At 36.7% G+C, this 22,709-nt stretch overlaps 1 protein-coding gene and 1 long non-coding RNA gene across 10 annotated transcripts in view; both read right to left on the reverse strand.

The window, feature by feature from the left end:
• eml1 (EMAP like 1) overlaps positions 1 to 22,709 on the reverse strand; it is a 64,858-nt gene that overhangs the window by 40,904 nt on the left and 1,245 nt on the right. The window contains exon 1 of one of the 9 annotated variants that reach the window (XM_048191555.1): positions 21,032 to 21,158. The exons of 5 other annotated variants lie outside the window; for them this stretch is intronic. Coding sequence is in view for 3 of the 4 variants with exons in the window: in XM_048191552.1 (XP_048047509.1) it covers positions 10,509 to 10,575 (67 nt within the window). In the remaining variant the exon portion in view is untranslated. Of the gene's footprint in view, positions 1 to 5,123; positions 5,273 to 10,508; positions 11,032 to 21,031; positions 21,159 to 22,709 lie in introns of those variants that run through there. 3 more of the 9 variants (XM_048191552.1, XM_048191554.1, XM_048191553.1) reach the window with 3 other exon arrangements.
• On the reverse strand, positions 14,536 to 18,440 carry LOC125268915. Its single transcript, XR_007185000.1, has 3 exons — positions 18,019 to 18,440; positions 17,874 to 17,932; positions 14,536 to 15,969 (listed from the first exon to the last, which is right to left on the reverse strand). It is a non-coding gene; the product is annotated as an uncharacterized LOC125268915 (long non-coding RNA).

The following is a 22,709-nucleotide window of genomic DNA, read 5'->3' on the forward strand; positions in this document are numbered from 1 at the left end:
CCAGAGCTTTTCACAAACAATTCTCATCAACGAATTGGCCTTTGAGATTGGCCTCTTACATAAAGAGTTCACGCTGAGAGACACAGGGAGGGTCTATGAGAGAAAGTGAGTAAAAGGTTTGTGTGCGCTTTAAGAGGATTACAACCGCCTGCTTTCCCCAACCGCTTTGTTTTAGCAACCTGAGGTCATAGATCCAAGGTCAGTCCTTTGAGGACCCATCTGGAACTCTGGTGATAGTAATACAGTGTGCTGTCTCGAGGTGTCAGTGATTCAGAGATGGTGACTGGACTGTTATATAATCCAGCACAGACACAAACGAAGTGAAAGAATAGTGTGCTGCCAAGCTATTTCCCAGATTACAGGTATACAATGCGGAAAAAAGATGGCCTTTACTAAATAAATAGGACTTAGGAGATAAAAATAGACACATGAGATCATCCCAGAAACCTCACTCGTGACCTCTGGCACGGAAAGAATAGGAGAAAGAGGCGAGGAGGAGGAGAAAGCAGGGAAGAGGTGATGAGCAGAGCCAAATTGTCCCCATGAGAGAGCCAGAGTTTCAATCCACCTAAGATCAGCAAAATCTTCCCTCAGGTCAAGCTGTAATCAACCTATTAAAGCCGACACCTTCTCTATTCTGTGTTTAAATCCCTCATTAGGTTTTTATTGTGCTGCTATTTGGTTTCTACAGTATTCTGAGTTTTAAAGTGTTGTTATGCAGTTGCTGGAGGGGGAGGGGCAGTTGACAACATCTTAAAAACATGTCACTCATGACGTAAAATGCTAAAAAAAAAAAAAAAAAAAAAAAACGAGACTCATCACAATAGTCAAAGACTTCCATCTAGTGCATATTTAAAGTCAACATAAAAATGAAAATTCACCCTATCAATCTTCTAAATGTCAATTTTCAATGATTCAAGCATATGTTTGACCTGTCAAAAATGTCATAACTCAATCTTCTGCTGAAACAACAGTCTTCTCTCTGGTAACATTTAGTCTGCTTAAACTCCGCCCCTTTCTAATAACCGACTTCAAGCTCGCATTCTGATCTGCCTCCATCCAATCAACAACTGATGGGCAGAACCAAGTCCAGCCCTACATTCTTTTCAATCCCTTTCACTTGGATGTATATGACAACACGGAAGAAAAGCTCTGTCGCTACTTCCATCACATTGTGACTTTTATAACAATTTGAAAAGCAGCGCAGACAGATTCAAGAACATGAATGGCCCCTTAGCAAGCACCGCTAATGAGAGTATGTTGGGAATTATAAAAGAGGACATAGAGGAGAGGGCTTGCCAAATGACTTGATGGGAATTTAGAGTACATTTTTCTATCGTTCTCCCTCTCTTTCACGCACTGCTTACTAAAACAAGCCTACAGACGCGGTTATCATGCCGCCAGCACGTGTAAACAGGCGGCAGTAGCTATATGTGTTTACATGTGTGTTCATTAATCACACCAGCCTCCATCCCCACAGAGAGACTCCAGACAGGACCGAGTCAGTGACAAGTGATGCGGAGATGCCCGCAGTGTTGTTCCCTGTTAATCTCCTCTAGGCAGTCAGGGAAGCAGAGAAAACAACTTTGTGTGAACCGCAGAGGCAGGGTGTTTTCCACCCCCCTGATACCACCCTGCTCACTGGCTTAAAACCAAAGAGGGTGGTTTTTTAGAGACGACGGCGCTCGAGCCCCAAGCCTCGCTGTTGGGATGCAGGAAGTGGTTGGGCTAAGAGAGGATTAAAGGGATACTGAGCCGACCTGATCAGCGGTTATCCCTGAGCCCAGGGAGAAAGTGCACTGGCTTAACACGCTCCGATGTATGGGTGCATGAGACTATTGAAAACAGAGCTTGTGTGTTGTTTTGGGATCAAACCAGACATATGTTGGTGTCCTACAAATGAGTTGCTGGCCAGAGATGAGATGTGGCTTTGCGGTTTAATATGAACATGGCCAAATATCATCGGATTAATAATTTTGGCCTGGGCTGCTTTTTCCCAAAAGCATCTTCAGCCCAAGTTGGTCATAAAGACCACTGCCACCAATATGCTCTACGATCTTCTTTATAGCTCACGTCACAATGCTTTTGAGAAACGCAGCCCTGACCGATATACCGGTTTATCACTCGTAATTGTACAAACTACTTAACACGGCAGTCTAAGGGGCCGTTCACACAGAACACGTCTTTGCATCTAAAAACGCGAGACGCAGCGCTCAGGAGTGGTTTTAAAAAAAGCGCAGCATAGAACGCGAGAGTCTCGAGACGCGCCTTTGAGACGTGATGCAATAACGACAATAACGGAAATAATAGAAATAGGCAAACTGCAGAATTTACAGATACAAGTTTTGACGTGGAAAAAAAGAAAAAAAGATAATAATGAGCGCCTCCTCCGCCATGTTGCCATTATATAAAACAGTTGTCATGCCAACTCGTAATGCTCGTAACGCCTCCAAGTTATTCCGATTGGTCCACTGTTTTGGAACTGACATTGATGAGCGGCGCTGCGTGTAAAAGTTGAAATTCTTTTAACTTGACACGGCATCTTAAAAACGCGGTGCTCATGTGTGAGGCGCTGCAAAAGACGCGAGACACGAGCGTAGCGGTCATGCACGTCCGTCAAACACGTTTACATAGAAAAACAATGGGAAAGTAGCACATTGGAAAAGAAAAACGCGTTCTGTGTGAACGGCCCCTAACACTGTCGTTCAAAAGTTTGGGTTCATTTTTGAAAGAAGTCTTTTATGCTCACGAAAACATTTGATCAGAAATTCCTATCATTTTACACATTTTTTAAAAACATTGAACAAGATAAAGCATGACAAACATATCTATCCTTTTTTATGCTAATTTTGGGATACTGAGTCAAAATCTGCAAAGGGGTAATTAATTATAACAAATCATGTAAAAATGTTTCTTTTATTGGAAAATTGAAAAAGACAAAAAAAAAAAAAATCTAATTTTGATAATTGCCTTAATCCTTTAAACAACTGACAAGATAGTGATCAAACTACATTTTATAAAAATCACCTGTCACGCATAGTTTGTGCATAAAAAATGTCCGTCAAAACAACACAGAACAATGTTCACTAACCCGGCAAACTAGATTTTTTTCTTTAGTATACAGTGTGAATTATTTCACTTAATTCCCTGAGCATTCTGATTCAATTTCAAAAAGTGAAGAACAAATGTATACTCGCATGCGTTATGTATTAGGTACATTATCGCCTCTGACAGACAGCATGGTTGAAGCCGCTCAGGCTTTTTCCCCTCTTCTCATGAATACTAACATGTATTGTGCATGTTATTTTTTGACAGACATCGATGTTGAAATATTCAAATTATGTGGATTTGAAAACAGATGGATCGTAAGGTAATAATTGTTTATTTCTTAGCCAGCAAGTTTATTTCTTGCCCATGAATGTGTTATGTCGATCTTTTTAGTTATATTATTCCAACCAACAACCAGCCTAAATTTTTGACAGATGTGATAAAGTGTATAAGAAATGAATTTTTGGGTAATTATAAAACATTCAAAATGCTTTTTGCGTAGTTCATTTTACGTATTTTACGGAATGAAGTTTATTTCGTGGCTTAAATAAATTACATATTACTCAAAGACTGACATGTTTGGCTTGTCAAAAATGTTACATTCTGCTGTCACAAATATGTTGACTTTTGAAAATTAAGTTCATTTTAACCAGGAAAGGAGTGGTTTTGATGCATAAAGTTGTTTTTTATTGTCTCTTATAACAAAAATCTTGGTCCCACTTTATATTAAGTGGCCTTAACTACTATGTACTTACATCAAAAAATAAGTACAATGTACTTACTGGGTTCATATTGAATTGCAAAACACTTTTGCTGCTATTGAGGTGGAATACGGGTAAGGTTAGGGAAAGCTTTGGTGGTAAGGGTATGTTTAAGGGTAGGGGTAAGGGTTAAGGGATGGGTCAACAGTGTAATTATAAATGTAATTACAGAAATTAATTACAGATGTAATTACATGCAGGTGTTTTTAAGATATAAGTACAATGTAAAAACATGTATGTACACAATAAGTGCATTGTATCAAATGATTCATTTAAATGTAAGTACATTGTAGTTAAGGCCACTTAATATAAAGTGGGTCCAAAATCTTTTATTTAAACCCATGAAAATGCAGATCTTGTAAATAATGGTGAAAAATCACTTTTTAAAACTGTTGTTCCATTATTACCCCTTAGCAGATTTTGACTGTACTACATACAAAAAAAAAGTGCTGGATGAAAATGCCAAGATGTGTATTAATTAGAAAAATGTGCATAAAAAAACTTGTGCGCTCAATCAAGGCAGATTATTTTTTTCCCCATAAGACATTTACCAAATAAATCCCTCGATGCACAACAAAAACTCACAGAACTTTGCCTCAACAGAGGATGTGACTGGATAACTGGACGAACCAACTGACCATCTCAAATGTTGGTTTGGTCATTCTGAAATGCCTGTGCAAAGAGTAAATCCCTTCCAAGTGTCTCACATGACTGCTTTTCAAACTCCAGGCATTCACCTCTGAATGCAAGATAACATGACAGCATTTATTGCGTTTAGTTTGCGTGCTCTAAGGCACAAATCATTTATGACATAAAAAAAAGAGCCACAGTGGATTGCTGCAACTTTCAATTTTATTACAGATATTTTGTGCTAATTTCCCTGGAAGTGACGATATTGTTTTTTGAACACATGGGATGGAAACGGTGCTTTATTCGCAAATGTTTTATGCGATATTGCAATTTTGCACATAAGTTAAATTCACAACTTGTAGCATGTAGCATAATAGCATGTTTCCAGACAAGAAAACACACTAGACAATATAAAGCAAGCTCCAAATGTCATGCTCCCAACCACCCACATGCTCCTTGAACTCCATTTCAACATACTAGTCAATGAAGAAAGCCCACTCGCTCAGTCAAAAGTGACCTTACTGTCAACTACAGTGAGGAACGGCACAGACAAATCCTCCAAACAACAAAACACTTATCTGTTTCCATGTTTAATCAGCCAAGGCCTCCGTTCATGGGACCCTCCCTGCGGCAGACCCTCTAAGTCCAGCACAGTCACCATAGAGATGAAAACACAAAACTGACCTGGAAAAGGCACGCTGGAGTAGAGCAGTAACTGTGGGTTGTGCTGACTCATGCTCTCCTGAGAAATGGCATAAACTGTGGGGAGCTCTGGTGGCAAACAAGGCAAGGAAGGAGGAAAGGAGAATTTTGAAGGAGTCGCAGAGGGTCTGACTGAGAAAAGTAGGGCAGCATTAACTCATGGCTGGCTCCGCTTCTCTGACACAATGCTCTTTTCAGTGTGTTTGAAAGCCAGGGCTTTCTTCTCCTGCAGAACCCAGGGCATTGTGCACACATAACAAACAGCCCAGAACAGTGGGTGGGTGGGTGTTTTAAATAAACTGAAGTGTTGTTGTTAGGGTGGGTTGCGGATGCCGTGCAGTAATGACACTGGATGTTACATGCGGAAAATCATATGTCAAGCCTCTGCGCAGCACAACTGAGTTGATGGAAAACAGAAAGCGTGTCAGTGCTGTTATTGTTAACTTAAACTAAAGATTATGTTGCTTTGGCAATTAACTGAAGTATTTAAAAAATAATAAGAAAAACTAAAAAAACTAAATTGAAAATTTAAAAACAAAAGCAAATACTATAATAAAAATACTATTGTAAAAAAATTTTTTTACAAGCTTCTGCTTTTGTGTGTGTGTGTGTGTGTGTGTGTGTGTGTGTGTGTGTGTGTGTGTGTGTGTGTGTGTGTGTGTGTGTGTGTGAGTGTGAGAGAGTGAGAGAGTGTATAATCTGTTCTGAATAAAAGTACAATGGGAAAGGCTTGCCATGGCTCTCACTTTCCCTGTGCTACAACTTACAGTTCTAAAATTTCCTTTGGATAATAGACATTCAAACAACAAATACTGAAAAATGCAAATACTTTATACAGAAGGCCTTTTGGTTGGACTTATTCTGGTCAACACAACACACACGCAATTTATGAAAGAAATGCACCATGTTTTGCCATTGCAAAGCATTAGCATATTTTGAAGCAAAATTTGAATAATCCTGTCTGCTTGACACCCTTACAAAGGACTCTTTGTTTTGGAAGCCCTTGAGGGTGAATGAGCGAGTGGAATATTCCAAAAACCTCCTTAATGTACGAAAATAGCACAATACTACGCCTTCAGCGCGACATGTGTGCTTCAGATATGACACCTTCAACACGGCATTGCTCATGACTGAAAGGCCCAATGCAGCAAAGACATCTTTTGGTAAGTCACAAACGTTTTACGATAATGAATTTGATCATGACTTAATAGTTTAGAAATTATGAAAGCATACTCCTGCCTCAGAGTGAAAATTAAAAAATAAATAAATAAATAATATATATATATATATATATATATATATATATATATATATATATATATATATATATATATATATATATATATATATATATATATATATATATATATATATGCTGTTATTTTGAACATTATATGTTCCTATTTTTTACTTTATATTTTCCTATCTTCCTATTTAAGAAAAGATAAAGACATGTTTCTTGAGCAGCAAATCAGCACATTAGAATGATTTCTGAAGGATCATGTGACACTGAAGACTGGAGTAATGATGCTGAAAATTCAGCTATGACTTTCCAGGAATAAATACATATAAATTAATTACATAAATAAATTAATAAATAACATTTTAAAATAAATTAAAACTGTTATTTTGAATAAAATATCAATAATTATTCAAATATTATACAACAATATTACTGTGTTTACTATTTTGATAAAATAAATGCAGCCTTGGTGAACATAAGAGACTCTTTCAAAAACAAAAAAAATCTTACTGACACCAAACTTTCGAACGGAAGAGTATTTAGAAAAAGCAAAACATACGAGAGAGAGAGAGAGAGAGAGAGAGAGACAGAGACAGAGAGAGAGAGAGAGAGAGAGACAGAGACAGAGACAGAGACAGAGAGAGAGAGAGAGAGAGTAGCACTAATAGTTTTGGTCTTTCAGAAGGCCCGGCAGATGGTTTCAGAATGTTATCAGTAGAGTAATGGCAGAGTGCACCAGATAAAGAACCAATGCAAGTCATCTGGGGTCTGCTACATAACAGACAAACAACGGCCATGTCAATATCTCCCATTTAGGGGAAGATGACTTTTATCCCTCAGTCTGCAATTTTTTACGAGACAGGTCAATGAATAACAGCAGAAGTGCCATAATACTAAAGGAAATCAATGGCTAGCTTTAACAAATCGACAGCGTGGAAGAGTTATTTTCTCTGTTTCAATATTTACCTCCAAATTCAAGTGGCAGCTTTGTAAGGTCAATGAGGAAATGAAAAATAAATGGTTTCCTTAACCTGTGGCGCTTATGAATTGCATTAGGATTTTGCATTCTTACTGCCAAGGTTGTGAAGAGCTCAAGTATAGAGGCAAGTGGAAGCTTTTGTTCATGACATTCATTCTTACTCGCTTTGAGTTTTCTTGTCTAGTTTGGTAGGTAACGTGAGCAGGTCTTTAATCCTAATCCTGTTGCACATGCATCCATCAGTGGCTCAAAGGACAGCCAATAAGAAGAGAGAGCTGAGTGCCAAGAACACTTCTTTGGCAGCAGAGGCTGAATGAGACAACAGCAGTCAGAAAGACTGGGACGTCTGGTAGAGGTTTAGATGCCAGAACACCAGATATCCCATTACTCCCTTTGCCAGAACTCACCGCCAATGTTTAATCTGAGTAAGGACATGAGGTTATTTTCCCCCTAGAATCCCTTTAGGAAATAGCCAAGATGATGGTCACATTTTGGCTGAATGAAAACAATCATTTAAAGGTTGATCTTAAAGGTACAGTTCAAAGGAAGATTTTTTTTTTTTAAAGTTATATTTATGGGCTTTTTGTGCCTTTATTCAGAGAGGACAGTAGAGAGCAGACAGGAAAGCATTGGGTGGAGAGAGGGGGACGGGATCGGCAAAGGACCTCGAGACAGGAATCAAACTCGGGTCGCCATGAACGCATTTGCGCCATATGTCGGCACACTAACCACTAGGCTATCGTGCCAACAAAGGAAGATATTTTAAACCATTTTTATCACTACAATGAAAGTCAAAAGGAGGCCAAAACAATATCAGACCCCATTGACTTTAACTGTATTGACGCCAAGACATTTTTCAAAATATATTCTCAAAATGTATTATTACATTTTTGTGTTTCATGGAAGAAAGTCAGACATGTTTGAAATGACATGAAGGTGAATAAATTATGTATATTTTTCATTTTTGATTTAACAAACCCTTTACGATAAACATTTAAATGGCCATCTTCTTGGTTATTTTCTAAACAATTATAGAGGTAATATAACCTAATATCCTTAAAAATATAAATTTTTGGGTGAACTATCCCTTTACGTGTCTATCTTTTCTTCAAAAAACAGTAAGCAGATGAGTCTGAGGCTGTGAACTCTTGTAATGCCTATAGAATCTGCCTAGGAAATTGGTTTGCTGACCCAGTATTCCTACATTAGTGTGGCTGGCTGATCAGAAACTCTCGAAGCGTTTAAGAACAAATGACTTCATAGCAGATCCAGAGCTTCGGCTGAGCACTGTACTGCCGGATGACCTCACCGCAGCGCTCTCCAGCACACCCTCTTTCAATTACCCACAGTCCTACACTGGCCTGACAAGCCAGAATACAGGCCAGCCATCACAGCAACTCTCACTCTCATTCAGCCAAACAGACAGAAAAGCAGAGGGATTGTCTTTTTTTCATTTAAGAAACTGTAAAACACAACGTTTAGATGTGTAACTGATGAATGAGGCATACAGCAGATTAAAGGTGTTTTAGATGCAGAATAGAAGACTTCTTATAGGCTACACGTCTTTCAAGATGATGAAAGATCACACAATGCTTTGGGATGTCACCACAACCACACAATCATATCATACTCCAACTCCAGTGTAAACTCAAGTTAGTAACCTCCGGTGATCTCAATAGCCGCCCAAGCGCACACATGGTAGATACACAGCTGTGCCACATGACCCCAGAAAAAAATTCAAACTAAAATATGAGCTTTAAAAGGAGTTTTTGGAGAGAGCACACTAGAGATGCACCGATATTTAAATTCATAAGCTGATAATTATTTTCGTGGTTATGGCAGATAACCAATTAATAGTCAATATTACAATTCAATCCTATTTTGTCTATAATAAATGAATAACAAAATACTATAAAATTAATATTAATCATTTCAAATGCTACAAGTGAATTCAGGCATCACAGCAATAAAATTTAGAGTATTAAAAAATTGATATTCTTTTTAAGGTTTTGCTGAATATTACCATAAAATTATTATAATATTAATTAATAATAGCACATTTGAATATTAAATTAAATTTAAATTATTCACAATAATTTTTAAAAAATTATAATACATTTAAAAAATAATTTTAAGAGAGTGATGATGATGAAAAATCTAAATGTAAAAATCTAAATGTAAAAAAAAATAGCATAAATATCCCATTTCATCATATATGTGTACTGTATCCATTAATAAATGATAAAAGTCTGTAACTGATAACGTTCAAATGGCATAAATCCTGACCAATAAAGGGTTAAACTACAGTTCAGTAAAACATCTAATGTAGAAACTCATGCAACAGCATAGCATCACATTGTACATAAGAGCAGGGAGAACTTCACTTTTAACTGCTTTCTTGAGCGCTGTTATGTCATATGTGGTCCCTTTTTGCAAGAGATTAATGGTGTTTGACAGAACAGTGAGACACACTTTTATTCATCCTGGAACAAGGAAATCCCTAACTACCCTCCCACCTCTCTTTCTTCTCTTCTTTTATCATCAGCCCTTACCCAAAAGCCTTGAAGCACCAGCCAGAATACATACACATGACTATAGATCATAATCAGGATGGCAGAACAACAAAAACACCCTAAAAAATGTCATCCTCATTCTTTCTCTTGTCGGAAATGTCTTAAGTTTCATTTTCAGTGTAGAATGGTCTGATGTAATAAGGGGTAAGAGACTTTTTACTGCATTGTTTCATTCAAAACAAATCTGTCTCTCTCAAAATAACATCAAACACCTTCAACCTCAGGAGTGACTAATATGTTACAGCTTATCTAAAAGCTGTAAGAATCTTGAAAACATGACATTTTGAGAGATTTCCTTATAGAATCATTTGCTTTGGGATCATATCAGCTAGAAGCCTGAAAGAAAACTGTAAACTAGTATCAATCCTTTTGAAATGATCCATCACAGTCAAGAGGATTGAAAATCTTTGTGCCAAAGTTGAGGGAATAAAGAAGGACAAAAAGGTTAAGAGCAGCACTTGAGGCACCCCCGTCTAACTCCAGGCAACATGTTTACCTGAACTTGAAGAGATACAGATCATAAGATGGACAAGTTGTCAGATTAAAGACAAAAAAAAACGTGATGGGTTTACCATTGCAGAACTGCAGCAGTGAGGAGGTGTCATAGAGACTGCTGTAGCTGGAGAAGCCGTCCTCCATTCTCTTCCTCTCTTCTTCCCTTTCTCCGATAACTCCCTGTTACTTTCGCTGGTTGGCCACTGCAGCTCTCTGTCCATTCAACATCCAGTCTTCTTCTGGGGTCAGCCTGCCAGTGTCAGTCACCATGACAACCCATTCACCTAATGCTCGAGTCACACTAACTCAGACGCTCTCCTTGAATAGGACTCCAAAAAAAGAAAGTGAAAAAATTTATGAAGTTACAAAATGTGGTTCTTCTTGTGCACTTTTTCTTCCCTGATCCTTTCTGTGCTGTGTTCCTGTTAGAAATCTCCAGAAGAAAAATAAGCCAGTACAGGGCTTGAGCTCTCAGAGGAGTGCGTGCGAGTGTTGAGAGAGTGTGAGTGTTTGTGTAATGTCGAGGACTCTCCGTTGAGCTTGTCTGTGAGTCCCGGTCTGACAGTGGGGAATGGACCAATCAGAGCGCAGGGGGTGGAGCCTCTCTCAAAACATAAACCCTCCCCCTCCAGCTGACTGAGACTCCACTCTGATGCTGTAGGAAACAGAAACTAAGCCAGAAAAGATGACTTTTTTATTGCACTAGATATGTTCCTAAAATTGGGACACAAGTTGGTTTGAATTGATATTTAGAGTTCGTAAAGTGCTACTATTGATTAAATGTATTTGCGTGTGTTGTTTGGACACAGATTCAGAAATTCAGTTGTACTTAAATCGTACACTGGAGTAAAGAGGATTATGACTGTGTTGTTTGTGGGTGAGGCTAAATTTAAGCTTTCACGTTTCATGGAAGCAGAAAAGACGCGGTTCTGTGAAACACATAAGGCTTTGCTACTATTCAAATGTATAAATCTACACTACCATTGAAAATTTTGGGGTCGATAAGATTTTTAAAGTAGATTTTTAAAAATGTTTTTGAAAGAATCTCTTATGCTCAGAAAGGCTACATTAATTTGATCAAAAATACACAAACAGTAATGTTGTGAAATGTTATTACAATTTAAATATAAAAAAAATTCATTTTAGTAAAATATACAAATATTATATACTGAATTTTCAGTAGTCATTATTCCAGTCTTCAGTGTCACATGATCCTTCAGAAATAATTCTAATATGCTGATTTGGTGAAATATTTCTTATTATTAATGTTGAAAAGAGTCGTGCTGTTTAATATTTTTATGGAAACCGTGAGGCATTGTTTTCAGGATTCTTTGATGAATAGAACAGAATTTATTTGAAAAATATATTTTTTATAACAAAACATTTTAATCAATTGAATCCATCCTCAAACAAAATCGTACTAACCTCAAACTTTTGAACAGTAGTGAACATATAAAATTATACACATATGCATATGTAAATGCTTATTATAATAAAAAAAAAACTTATTTACATTATGTGATTTTTTTTTTAAGTCGTGTACATTTTGGGACTTTATTTAGAAAACAAAAAGGGTCTATCCATAAAGGAGCATGGAATGCAAAAACTTTGAAGCTCAATATCTCAAAGCTGCTCAGAATGCAGACAGAAACTTATAATTTCAAAGTGGCGATATGACGACCTCAAAGCTGACAGCCTTTTACTGTTAAACTTTTATTTTGAACACAAGCAACAAACAAGTTAGTCAGTTAAATACATTGAAGCAACTGTATATGGAAGTATCTTTAAAAAAATATGTTTTTTTTTTTTGTTTGCAAATAGAACAATATATACTGGCACAAAAACAAAAACCCACTAAAATGGGTACATGACCACTAAAAACAACCAATTAAAGGTCCTCTAAGTGATGCCACGCATTTTTAGGCCAAAACATTTTTTGTCACATACAGCAAACATCTCCTCACTATCCGCTAGCTGCCTGTCCCCTGAACACACTGTAAAAAACACGGTCTCTGTAGTCGCCACAAGCTCCAAAAACAGCAACAAAAACAAACTGGTGCAGCCTGGACCACGAAACATAATAAACATGCTCCAGCCAATAACCGACAAGAATGATTTTAAATGCGCGTTCATGACTGTTTCAGGAAGCACGGATGGGAGGGGAGGAGGCGGCGGAGGGAGGGTCTAGCTAGCCTCTGTTTTGTTTGACAACACTTCGAACGTCAACAGGAAGTTACTCCGCTCAGGATCGCTTAGAGAACCTTTAAGTTAAAAAGAACCACAATTTATACAACAGAGTGACAAAATAGTGATTAATGACAACATTTAACTAAATATATTGCAGTTAGTTACCCCAACACTGCAGACAATAAAGAAATAAAGCAGTGCTTTCCTCATGAGGAGTAAGTTTTTTGGGGACTTTTCCACATATGAGACAATACATGACCTCACACTTTCCACCCATTATTCCACAATCCAAACTTGTAGTGTAAAATCAGAGCTAAGCATTGACTATGCAAACCTTATCAGCCTTCAGACAGACAAAGCTGTCTGGAACACCATCAAAGAGAAACCAATGTTGGCAGAAAGAGAATGAGAGTGTATCTCAGTTTTGACTCTGGGTCATCACAGGGGAAAACCTTTTTAAATTATTCAGGAGGCAGGCGCATACGGTAGAATATGCATGAATTCGACGACGTGGCCTATATTTACACGTCTTCAAACAAACAAAACAGTCGAAATGAAAAAAAAAGCACAGAAAAACTAGAAGAGCCTCTTTAAAGATTATTCTCCTGACCCCATCCCCCAACATGAAATAATGGCAAGTGGATGAGAGCTGTGTGTTAAATTGGATTTCTGGGGTTTCTGTGTCCAATTTGGCCATGGCTTCACCTCAGAAGCCGAAAAAAATTAAATGATCCAAGGTGATGAGACATTTTCATGTCCCATTGGTGTCTCTTTCTTTCTCTTGTCCTGAGGTCAGCAGTGCTTCTTGAATCTGGCATCAGAAAGCCTATAGTGTTTATTCTTAGGCCCTATAACAGTGCTGACACAGACACTTTTCTGTTCGCTAAAGATCAAATCAAGGATTAGGCCCAGAAGGCGACCATCCATTTTTTTCCAGCATTTTTCACACGATGTGGTCTCTTGAATGCGATGAACGCGTAAACGATTGGCTGATGTTTTTAAGGCCCTACCTCGTGCACAGATGATGTATATTTATATTATTCCTTTCAGTGCACCTAATAAATAGTCTTTTATTAGTTAGTAAAGACAGTTTCAAGTAATATTGCAAAAATGTATAAAACAAAACATCCTATTTAGCACCTTTAATTAACCGAAAAAACTAAGTGTGGATTGTTGGACAGTTCATGCACTCAATTGTCGCAGCTTTAAAGGGTTAGTTCACCCAAAAATGAAAATTCTGTCATTTATTACTCACCCTCATGCCGTTTAACACCCGTAAGACCTTCGTTCATCTTCAGAACACAAATTAAGATATTTTAGTTGAAATCTGATGGCTCCATGAGGCCTCCATAGGGAGCAATGACACTTCCTCTCTCAAGATCCATAAAGGTACTAAAAACATATTTAAATCAGTTCATGTGAGTACAGCGGTTCAATATTAATATTATAAAGCGACAAGAATATTTTTGGAGCGCCAAAAAAACTAAATAACGACTTATTTAGTGATGGCTGGTTTCAAAACACTGCTTCAGGAAGCATCGGAGCACAGATGAATCAGTGTGTCGAATCTGCTGTTCGGAGCGCCAAAGTCACGTGATTTCAGCCGTTGGCAGTTTGACATGCGATCCAAATCATGATTCGACACACTGATTCATCTGTGCTCCGATGCTTCATGAAGCAGTGTTTTGAAATTAGTTTTAAAAAATATTCTCGTCGCTTTATAATATTAACATTGAACCACTGTACTCACATGAACTGATTTAAATATGTTTTTAGTACCTTTATGGATCTTGAGAGAGGAAGTGTCATTGCTCCCTATGGAGGCCTCACGGAGCCATCGGATTTCAACTAAAATATCTTAATTTGTGTTCTGAAGATTAACTAAGGTCTTACGGGTGTGGAACGGCATGAGGGTAAGTAATAAATGACAGAATTTTCATTTTTAGGTGAACTAACCCTTTAAGGTCTTTGCACACTGAGTCCGAAATTCGCGTCCGAAATTTTTGCATGTTAAAAAATAAATACCACCTCATGTTGTGTCAATCACTTTTACACACTGTCTACGAAACTTTCGTCTGTCATAAAAAATAAAAAAAATCAGATTAGGTTCAATTTTCTGTGTTTTTAACATCCGTAGCAAGCATTTTGAGAGGTGTTTTGACAATTCAGAGCCACCGTACAAGCAAATGCCAAAATCCAGAATGGCGTCTGACAAGTTGACCCACTTCGTCTCGCAGCACAAAACACTGTATGACAAAGTGCGGAATACAAACAGACGGAATGTAAAAGATTTTATGACTATGTATAACACCTACAGTGATTTCAGGATAACTCCGCAGCTCCTTGATCCAATATTTCCTCTTTCTTTTTCTCTTTTTAAGAAGAGAAAGGACAGCAAAATCATCCTTACTGCTTAAAGACTCCATTTTGTATTGTTTTGCAAAATTTCTTCGCAACGGATTAATTAATACACATTCAAGGTTGTGCAAGGTTTCTATACGTGACAAATATTTAGGATAACGAATACGAAAATTTCGGACTCAGTGTGCAAAGACCTTTACTTGTGTATCGGAGGGGGAGGGGGTAACAGACTGATACTGAATGACAAAATAACCGTATAAAATTCATACACTACACGGTTGAGTACACAGTGCATAAGTACATAGTGTATAAGTGCATAGTGTATAAGTGCATAGTGTATAGTGCGTCATTTGGGATGCAACTTTTGTTTTATAACGTAATTAAATAGAGACAATGTTGAGCATGTTCATGAAGGATTTCTGGTTCAATTTTTATTTAGTTAGAAATGAATTATTGAGCCAAGTGCACAACATTTTTTTTACATCAGTTTTGCCTCTGCACCATGCTTCACGTACGGATGAATCTGATGATTTGACAGTTTCCTGTGATCACAATATCAGAGCAGCAGTGACAGCTGAGAATATAAATAATTATTGTAGGCAATAATGCAGCAACATTCTTATTTTACATTAAAAGTAATAGCGAAAATATTAGGAAAAACCTTGATTAAATTTCACTCTATTCCATATTTCCTTTTCCAAATTTGACTTTTACTAGTGACATTATCATTTTGCTACAGAACAGCAAAGCTCTTTTTGATTATTTTTTGGCATTGCCTGTGTGTTAATCGAGGCCCAGGGCAAACAGAGGCAAATATAGTACAGTGGTGGTGCTGTGAGATTAAAGCCCCCTGGAGAGAGACACCAGCTGGGGGAAGGGAGAGAGGCTGGGAGAAGCACTTCATCATCTCTGTGTAAGTCTGGGGATCCCTCGGGTGGCAGCTGGACAGAGCTACACCCTCCCATTGTTCACCAATTATGCTGGCTGCACCTTATTCACACAAACACATCATGATACACAAAATGATATCACAAACACAAAATGATACATAAATATACAGCATAGGGGCTTGTTGGGAATCAGTTATAGTCTGCTTTAGTTTTTTGTGAAGGAAATTATACAGTATATTTCAAAGACTGCTACATTAACATTCCTGCACATCCACAGAAGCTTATATTCACAGCACTTTATAACTAAGGAAGAATTGCCTCTAAACTATAGTGAGTCTAGATTGAACATATTATTTTATTTTCCTTTTTTAATTTTTTATTTTTTTTAAGGGGTGATAAAGTTTTAATTTAAAATAATTTGCCAGGTAACCTACATATGTGAAACCGCATGGCCTTTTCTTTTACATTAAGTTCAAGCTGTTGTTAAATAACAGTACACAATAATATGCCTACTGTACATGAAAAAGGGCATTAATGTTTGTAATCAGCTGATATTTTTCCTCCACCAGTAGTACAACTGCTTTAATGGCATGTCATAAGCAATGTCAGGAGGTCGTGCTGATAATCTCAGGGTAATAGACCATGTCAGCGCCAGAGGTTTAGACTAAAATAGCATCTGCAGCATTCTCTGCTCCAATGCCTATTAATGAATTAACATTTATATGAACCACAGACTCAACCAGCTCATTAAAAATGTTTACATATGCAAGCTTCTTATTATATAACAACTTATAAACATACATGCTGTGAATGAATGAATGACTCTTTGTGAAGGGATGACATAATCCCTAGCGACACTGAAATTTATATACAGGACAATTAAAAAAATAAATAAATAAAACCCTGGTCTAATGAAGTCGAAGCTTTCTGAATCACTTCTTAGTCTTTGAAATTAAACTCTGATCTGTGCTAATGTTGGATACTGGATAATCTCATGTTAGATTAGTGATGTTTATTATGACTGTCACCAACAGCGTCGGCCACACAGCATTCACACAACCATCAGTCTGAACACTTGCTTACTTCTAATATTTCATAACCAACAATTTTACACTATAATGCATAATAGACCATTAGTTGTCTTGACTGGCAATAAAATGGCCCGCAGCTAAAAATGGGTAGCAATGTCTAGCAGTATTTAGATTGAAATACTGATATACAGTTTAATTTTTGTTTAAGGGTTAATTCACTCAAAAATTAAATTCTGTCATTAATTACACACCCTCATGTCGTTCCACACCCGTAAGACCTTCGTTCATCTTCGGAACACAAATGAAGATATTTTTGATGAAATCCGAGAGGTTTTTTATCCCCCATAGAAAGCAACATGTTGTTGAAATTGTTGAATAAAGTCGTTATTTTTGTTTTGTTTTTGCGCACAAAAAGCATACTCGTTGTTTCATAACATTAAGGTTGAACAACTGTAGTCACGTTGACCATTTTAACAATGTCTTTAGTACTTTTCTGGATCTTAAATATGGTAATTATGTTGCTCTCTATGGGGGATGAAAAAAAACTCATGGATTTCATCAAAAATATCTTAATTTGTGTTCCAAAGAACGAAGGTCTTACGGGTGTGGAACGACATTAGGGTGAGTAATTAATGACAACTTTGCAATCATACAAATAAATGTATTAATATATTTTAAAAAATATTTAAACAGAAAATAGTTACTTTAAACTGTAATAATATTTCACAATATTACTGTTTTTACTGTATTTTTATCAATTAAATGCAGGCTTGGTAAGCATAAGGGACTTAAAGCTGTGCAAAGGGCTTTAAGGGTGCAAAGACCTTAAAGCTGCGACAATTGAGTGCATGAACTGTCCAACAATCCACACTTAGTTTTTTCGGTTAATTAAGTGCATCATCTGTGCATCATAGTGCATTTTCTATTTGGAATTTTCAAAAAAAAAAGTTTTAAAAAAAAATTTGTACCAAACCTTAACTTTTTGAATGGCAACAACGAAGCATCGCTATGAATCTGGGATTCTTGTATATCCTATAAAACACACAATTCTGTCATTTCTCTAATTCATGTTTCTTTAAATGACTCTCTCTGTCTCACATTCATTCTTTCTATCTTACAGTTATCTGCCCCTGAACAGGGATCATCTGCTTTAGGGACTGAAATAGCACTCATGATGATCCTCCAGGCTGTGAAAAGATGTTAGTTCAAATCCAGAATTAACCGAGAAACCAGACGTCAAATTACAGAATTGCAGACGTGTTCAATATGTGTGTGTCCAACTTAACACTGCTCTAAGCTAATCAGTTAACATCATTATGAGTCAAACAATGATAGTCAAGCCACAGTGACATCATTTAAATGACATCATACACAACTGCAGTTAATTTGCCCAATAAAAAAGTACAGATCAGTGGAAAGAAACAGATCAGCAAAATGAGCAAAAACAGCTTTTAAACATTACACATGAATATTGTCACAGATCCATATACTCATAACAAACAAACACAAGGTCAGTCCACCCAGATTGAAAATCATGATCTGCATTTCCCAAAGCTTTTACTTCCGGCCCGTTTGGACTCGTGAAACAGCTGGTGTGGGTGGGAACCTGGGCAATCAGCCATGCGGACTCCCCTGTGGCATTATTCTCTACAAAACCCGGACCACCACCTGGTCAAGGCCCTGCTTGCATCACCCCTGTAGTCTGGATGGACCAACAGGCAGGCAAATGGGGAGAGGGAGCAGGGACATCAGGGACAACATGAGTATGCCACCCCCTACTGTTCCCATTCAGATGATGATGTCATTAAAGCTTACATCAGCGCTCATAAATTCACTCCAGCACCATTACACCAAATCAGCTGCAATCCCCAAATATGATACGTCATCATATGACAAACACAATCAAATATTCCAGACAGACATGTAGCAAATATCTGAAAATTAACTATAAATATACTGTGGCTGTTGTTTTTATTAAAATATATGTGATCTATGTGGGTTATATATGACACACGTCATGTGATTGAACTGTTCTTTCCTTTGTGATGATTATATAAGGCTCTCCTGCTTACAGCTCCGTATTCTGTGAAGCAGGGAAACATTAATCATATCTGACTTAGCTGCTAGCAACAAGGAACCCCCCTCCCCCCTCCCATCCTACAGTTACTATATTAGGAAGAACATACATAATGTTCTATTTAGATCTATACAACAGAGCTCTTTCAAAACGCACATATTCTTTCTCATATAATATACATCATGATCTCGGATCCAGAAGAGTTTTGAGTGGTAGTATATGGTTTCAGGTCATTATTAATAATGACGGCACTGCACTGTAAAATGGCAAATTGTTATCTTCAGGATCTATTTCTACCTGCTCTGACTATTAAAAATGACCTTCATTGCTTTAAGCCAATAGTGAGGTTGATTAAGTCACAAAAAATAATATATTTGACCAGTTTATTCAGACAGTACCACATGAAGTACATTTTTAGGTTATTTTTAGTAATGTGCTGATATTAAGAGTCTGTCTGAAACAACAAGCTGATAAGCAAATCTTTTTTTCTTTTCTTTTTTTTAAATCAACCCATTCAGTTTATACAGTACAAAACACTGTTACAAGTGAATTTAGGCATCAAAACACTATAATGAACAGTATTAAAAATTAATATTCATTAAAAGATTACATAAAGATTACATTTACCATTTAAGTTGATTGCAAATGTGATCTTGATGTAAAAAAAATGGTAAACTGAGCATGCACAAATAAATATCCAATATATTTTCAATAAATAAATAAAATTTAAAAAAAAAAAACAGCCCATACAGTACTAATATATCATGCATCCTTAGTTATTTTGGAAAAAGGTTATATTCTGTAAATTATATAGTCCTCACAGACTTACACCTTAATTGTATAATGTTACAGTATATCTAAATCCAATAACATGACTAGTTCACTGGTCAAACCAATTAGTGTCCAGTTCAAAAAAAGGGCTCATAAATCACGTTGCTCTAATGGGATAGAACAAAAGTAGGTGTGCACTTGCTTTTACTAGGCCCTTACATTACCAGTCTCAGACAGTCAGGATTTCTCTGGTCGATCAATATGCCATCTTGAATAACTCTGCCCGCCAGCACTAAGATGCTGAAATTGCATTATGGGTGGAAATGCTCCTCCCCAGACCAGATGAGTGCAGTCATTAATCTCTCTTGCAATGGAAAATACAGCACACTTTTCAACATGAAAATACAGTTACCTTCTAATGCAGCATAGACGAACATGGATCATGCCATGACAGATGTTTGCACTGTAAATTGTAACTGTACAAACTGCACTACTTAGCGATTCTCCATGTATGAAATGATTTTTTGTTATTTCACATTCCATATGACAATAGAAACCAGGGTGGAGCAGTAAAACAATGAGAAATGCTTAATCTCTAGTCTGTCAAAATATACACAAATGAAGGCTGCTGTCTAGACTAGTATATTAAGAGTATCATACTATACTAGTCTGATTATATCAGGTATCAGTATGGCACAAAGTTAAACTAAACACAACTAACTGTCAAACATAATTCTCCCTTGTTATGAATTACCTGGCCTTGAAGCAGGTGGGCGTACTGTGTGAACTGTTTTAAATGGCTGTACAGTGACACCTTGTGGTTCATTTACAGTAAGCACGTGTAAGAAATTTCCCCTTGGTTCAACTATTATGCGAGAAAAGTTTGAAGTATACTGTTCTTAGTTAACAAATCATCGATGTTCCTTCAACTATGAGCACTTTTGTCCCTAGGACTACAAATAAACTCTCTAAAAACACACACTGTCGCTAGCTTGTTTGTTCACTAGCAATGGCAACAATGAATAGAGAGAGGAATTATCTTCTTTTTTTAACCATCAGTATATCAACTTATTAAGCGTTTAATAGCATTCCGTGGATGAAATGACACTGTAATCATTTTTAGGGGGAAATGACCCACCTTGCTAACGCTAATTCGTATAGCTAACAATTTATTTACCCGAATTAAAGTACAGCATTAGAAATATTTCCACGCTTTTTGCGTAATTGAACAACATTATTTCTTCACTGGAAATTACATGTAATAAAATAAAAGTGAAATTTACCTTGACTGTTCTTTGTATTTCCACAGATACCTTGTCATATCTAATCTCATGCTCTTCAATGACACGTTTTCTCCTTGTCCTTGGTAACCTACACTAACTTTCAAAAAAACTTTATTGAGGCAAAATTGTTTGCTGTGGGACAGTCGTATTTATAAAAATAAATTAATACATTTAATAAATAGTTTTCACATGTAAATGTTTTTCACTTGTTTAGATATAGTTTTAAACGAATAATTTATATTTGTATATTTATTGTACAATTGAATATTGAAAGTCTTGGTATTGGCAAGCATGAAGCAATACAATTAAAAGTCTTTCAAAAATATGCAAAAATAAATAATAAAGTCTTGTTAAAAATACAGCTTTGTGTGAGGTTTATCAAACAAACAAAAAAAAAAGTTAATTTTAATTAAAAAGTCAACTCAGGGCCAAACAGAACACTCTCCACAAGTTTTAAGTAATTTTTTTTGGACTGCATTGCTTTTAATTATAACTAAGAAATAACAATTACAATGGCATTAAAGGTGCCCTAGAATCAAAAACTGAATTTACATTGGCACAGTTGAATAACAAGAGTTCAGTACATGGAAATGACATACAATGAGTCTCAAACACCATTGTTTCCTCCTTCTTGTGTAAATTTCATTTGTTTAAAAGACCACCGAAGAACAGGCGAATCTCAACACAACACCGACTGTTACGTAACAGTCAGGATCATTAATATGTATGACCACAATATTTGCATATGCCAGCTCATGTTCAAGGCATTAGACAAGGGCAGCCAGTATTAACGTCTGGATCTGTGCACAGCTGAATCATCAGACTAGGTAAGCAAGCAAGAACAATAGCGAAAAATGGCAGATGGAGCGATAATAACTGACATGATCCATGATATCATGATATTTTTAGTGATATTTGTAAATTGTCTTTATAAATGTTTCGTTAGCATGTTGCTAATGTACTGTTAAATGTGGTTAAAGTTACCATCATCGTTTCTTACTGTATTCACGGAGACAAGAGAGCCGTCGCTATTTTCATTTTTAAACACTTGCAGTCTGTATAATGCATAAACACATCTTCATTCTTTATAAATCTCATACTTATAAAGTATGCATGACGAACATCTTGTAAAGATCCGTTTGAGGGTTACATTAGCTGTGTGAACTTTGTAAATGCACTGTATTATAGTCGAGAGCTCAGGGGGCAGGGAGCACGCGATTTAAAGGGGCCACAGCCTGAATCGGTGCATAGTTAATGATGCCCCAAAATAGGCAGTTAAAAAAAATTAATAAAAAAAAATCTGTGGTATTTTGAGCTGAAACTTCACAGACACATTCAGGGGACACCTTAGACTTATATTACATCTTGTAAAAACTGGTTCTAGGGCACCTTTAAATCAGATTATTTATTTAGTGCCAGGCCTGCAGTTAATTTGGGACATTTAAAGATTCAGCGGGTGGAAATCAAATGGCCTTCTGTTACAGAGTGACTCAATAGTTATACAAAGTGGGTTCATTAAACAAAGACGTTCTTCACAATTATGAAAGAGATTCCAAAGTGCAGTATAATTAATTAGTTCTGTAAACAGCTCAAGGTTATCTGTTTATGTGCTGTCTCATGACTGGAACTACTGCACAATTTCTCCCAAGAGATATAATAACAAACAGAGTTACAGTAT

The sequence above is a fragment of the Megalobrama amblycephala genome, linkage group LG5 (genome assembly GCF_018812025.1).
Source record: "Megalobrama amblycephala isolate DHTTF-2021 linkage group LG5, ASM1881202v1, whole genome shotgun sequence".
Lineage (NCBI taxonomy): Eukaryota > Metazoa > Chordata > Actinopteri > Cypriniformes > Xenocyprididae > Megalobrama > Megalobrama amblycephala.